At 33.1% G+C, this 3,932-nt stretch overlaps 1 protein-coding gene across 1 annotated transcript; it reads left to right on the top strand.

Moving 5' to 3' along the window:
* Positions 1–1,371: 1,371 nt before the first annotated feature.
* Positions 1,372–2,446, top strand: LOC111394974 (heavy metal-associated isoprenylated plant protein 23-like). Its single transcript, XM_023021011.1, has 2 exons — positions 1,372–1,711; positions 1,897–2,446. Exons 1-2 carry the CDS (start codon positions 1,555–1,557, stop codon positions 2,190–2,192), a joined length of 453 nt encoding a protein of 150 aa, XP_022876779.1. The 5' UTR covers positions 1,372–1,554; the 3' UTR covers positions 2,193–2,446.
* The last annotated feature ends 1,486 nt before the right edge of the window (positions 2,447–3,932 follow it).

Here is a 3,932-nt window from a genome sequence, read left to right on the forward strand (position 1 = left end):
AGTTAAAAATTTGTCCTTAGTTGGACCCAAAATAAAAAAATCTTACTACTCGTACACTAAGGTGTCACTCGTACACTCCGGTGTCCCGACCCCTCACAACAAGGAGGACTCACGATTTTTTTATTCATCGTAGCCCCCCTTGCTGTGAGGGACACTTTGGTGTACGAGTATCAAAATCACAAAATCAAACCCCATGCTAATAAATTCTAGTGATCTTCTGTGGTTTTCCCCCCGCTTGTCATGCCCTCAGGTGAAAACAACTCATAACTTGCACCAACCCTATGATTTCAATGAATTCTCATATCAACCGTTGATTTCATTCAAGGTGATTTTATTTGCGAGCATGAAATTTACATAATGAGTTCATTTGATTATCAATATTTTTCATGGAAGTATCATTTTTCATCCAAATTTCTACTTTAATGCTATTTGATTAATATTTTTTTCATGGAAAATATTTTTCTATTTTTGGTTACGTGAACATATTTTTTTCGAATAATAAGGAAAATATTTTTTTTATGGGAGTATATTTTTATTTTTCAGATAATTCACTCTATCTTTCTCTCTCATCTACCCCCACTCTTTTTCATTTACACACCAATAAAAAATAGACAACTATAATATTTTTTAAATTGAAAATTAAACTAATCAAACACATTTAATTGATAACTTTCATGCAAAAAATTTCTAGGTAATTGAATTTATTTTCTTTCTATGTAAATATCATGCTTGCAATCAAACAAACCCAAAAAGAAAATAAATTCTAGACAATTAAATTGCATAAAACTTATTTACATGTAAATTGTCAAATAAACGTATTTGATTGATTTAATTTTCAACCTATGAAATACTGTATTTGTTCATTTTTTTATCGATGGGTAGATGAGAGATGAGATAAATGAGAGAAAGAGAGAATTATTTGAAAAATAAAAACCTACTCCTTTTAAAAGAAATTATTTTTCTTATTTTCAAGAAAAATATGGTTATGTGAACTGAAGTAGGAAAATATTTTTCATGAAAAAAATATAAATTAACGATATAAAAGTAGGAATTTAGATGAAAAATGATATCAAACCTCTCTTTGAAAACGTGTTACAGCAGACACCTCGAAATGTGGCAGCTACGCCCTCTATTATTGGTTGTTTTCTGCGTCCATTATTTATGAAATTTGCCCCAACACTTTGTTTACCCTTTCAAGTAGGTCCCTGTAGGTAGTAAAATTCTACTATGTTACACTTTCAAAGATAATTTGATTCAAAATCCTTATTTATTTTATCATAATTTTTGTTTGAGAGGGCCAACATTTTTATTTTTTTTTCCTTCCGATATTTGGACCTGTACCTCTATATAAGAAGTAGCAAGTGCAAAGAAAGATTTCAAAAGAAAGTTTGAATCCCTTTTATTTCTTCTCTTTATTTGTTTGAAGGCAAGAAAAGTATCCGTTTCTTGGAGGAAGTTTCTCTCTTTCAGATTCTCACTTTTCTTCAAGATTTTACTTGTTATTTTCTAGAAACCATTAATTTGCATAAAAATAGAGTTTAGAATATCTACAAAATGGGAGTTTCAGGAACCTTAGAGTACCTGTCTGAGTTTATGAGCAGTGGACATAAATACAAGAAGAGGAAGCAATTTCAAACTGTGTATCTCAAGGTGAGGATGGACTGTGATGGCTGTGAACTTAAAGTCAAGAAAGCCTTGTCTTCATTAAGTGGTGAGAAATTTTCATTTTCTTACTGTCCAAACTGAATTTAAACCGTTCTGCACGTGTGAGGTGTATTTCAGTTTAAGCTTTGAGATAGTTCAACATTTTCTATCAACCCACATACACAGAGAACAAGTATGCATGAGAATGTAAATGATTTTGAAATGAGAAATTCTGTTTAATTTGTTTTTCAGGAGTTAAGTCTGTGGAGATAAACAGGAAACAACAGAAGGTGACAGTAACAGGATATGTTGAACAGAGCAAAGTGTTGAAGAAGGCAAAGTCAACAGGGAAAAAGGCAGAGATTTGGCCATATGTACCCTACAATCTTGTGGCACAACCCTATGCAATTCAAGCTTATGACAAGAAGGCACCCCCTGGTTTTGTCAGAAAAGTAGACAACTCAACTACTGGAAATGGTCCCAGATTTGAGGACCCCTACATTACAATGTTCAGTGATGATAATCCAAATGCCTGCTCTATCATGTAAAAGAAAAACATAATGGTCGACTGGATGTCTGTCACTCAAACGTTTCTGGGCTTCTTTTCAAGCTATATTATTTTTGTTTTCTATTTTTATCCTTTTTTGGTTAATTTAGGTACTTTTCTCAAGTGGGATTAATGAGGCTACTGTTGAATCTGGGTTCAACTGGTTTTGGTGGAATTAATGACTTATGTAGAATCAAGAATGAATGGTTTTGTGTACTTAATTAATATGAATAAAGTATTCTGCTATTGAGGAAACTTTTCTCTTCTCATGCATGATGGCATGTTTTACAGAAGAAGAACTTGAGCTGCTAGCCCGGCCTGCCTCGGTTGTGAAATTTGCGTTAAGATGACATTGGTCTATGAATAAATTGAGCTAAGCTTAACAACATTGACCTCCATTAAATTTCATTACATTACATTTCATTTTTCTCTCTTCTATTTTCAACAACTCACACGAGTGTCAAACTAGATATCAACCTAGATGTACATGTGACATGATTCTTTTGTTTCAATAAAATCTTCCCGTCCAACCGCTTTTCAGAATTTAACGACCAATGCGGCATTTATTTACGTTAATGACATAGTTGTTTCATCCATATAAATGTTTTCATTTATTTTTGGCTTTCCTTAAGCATAGAGCAGTTCAAATCATCTGTTACATAAATAAAATACCTTTCATTCAGCAAATTTTTACATTCAAAATCTATAATTGTCCAAAAGTTGATTGAATCTCTAAGGCTCCATAAAGGCAATGCAGAAAAGAGGAAGATGCAAATTAAAGCATTTCCTTTTGTGTTGGGAGAATATTTCCAAAACAAATCAGAGTTTTGAAAGGGTAAAGAAGAAGCTGGTGTGAACCCCACTTTGTCATAGTTTAGGCACCTCCCTCTTCTTTAAAAAATAAAAAAAAAAAAAAAAAAGTTAAATCCCAACCTTGAGGGCTCCAACCGCCTTGCCCGTCGAGCATCGTAAGAGAGGTAAATCGCGGTATGTGCTCCAACGGATCAGGGAATAAGAACTTTCCCATATACTGATGTACACAAATAGTTCAGTTTCATATCTCAGGATTCGAACCCTCACATTGCGGTTGCCAGCAAGATTGAGACTACTTTATTCCTGTTTTTTGCACAATTGGATTATGCCTTGGGGGCTCCCTCTTCTTTAATATTTAATACATATTTTGGGTAAGTTCTTTGTCAAGGCTACTTTAGTCCTTGTAGTGTTTATGGTTATTTAAGATCTGTATAAATTTATTTCTTGTTTAACATTTTTTGAGAGCAGGTCTTGCTCTTTGGCTGACTTGAAACCGCTTGCGTTTAGTGGCGAGATGACTTATGTTGCTCGTCTGGCTAAGTTATTTTAAACATTCTCGTTCGATGAATATTCTATTTCTTCTCTAGTCGTGTTGATTTCGATTGCATTGGTTGCAATTTTAGGAGTGAATTTATCCAAATGGTCACCGAACTTTGCAAAAAGTTTTCATTGGGTCACTGAACTTTAAAAATCACCTCATTCATCATTGAATTTTGTAAAAGGTTTCCACAGGATCATTGAACTTTGTAAAAAATTTCTTAGGAGATCACTGAATTAGAACCTTTTGTAAAGTTTAGTGATGAATTATGTAATTTTTAAAGTTTAGTGACCTTGTGGAAATCTTTTGCAAAGTTTAGTGATGAATTGAATAATTTTTAAAGTTTAGTGACTCCGTGGAAATCTTTTGCAAAGTTTAGTGACCATTTGA

The sequence above is a fragment of the Olea europaea genome, chromosome 5 (genome assembly GCF_002742605.1).
Source record: "Olea europaea var. sylvestris chromosome 5, O_europaea_v1, whole genome shotgun sequence".
Classification (NCBI taxonomy): Eukaryota; Viridiplantae; Streptophyta; class Magnoliopsida; order Lamiales; family Oleaceae; genus Olea; species Olea europaea.

Bases quoted from the DNA above. Each gene is read 5' to 3' on its own strand.
- LOC111394974 (XM_023021011.1), top strand. From the start codon at position 1,555: ATGGGAGTTTCAGGAACCTTAGAGTACCTGTCTGAGTTTATGAGCAGT. The intron at 1,712-1,896 runs GTGAGAAATTTT...TTTGTTTTTCAG, and splicing joins AGCCTTGTCTTCATTAAGTG to GAGTTAAGTCTGTGGAGATA.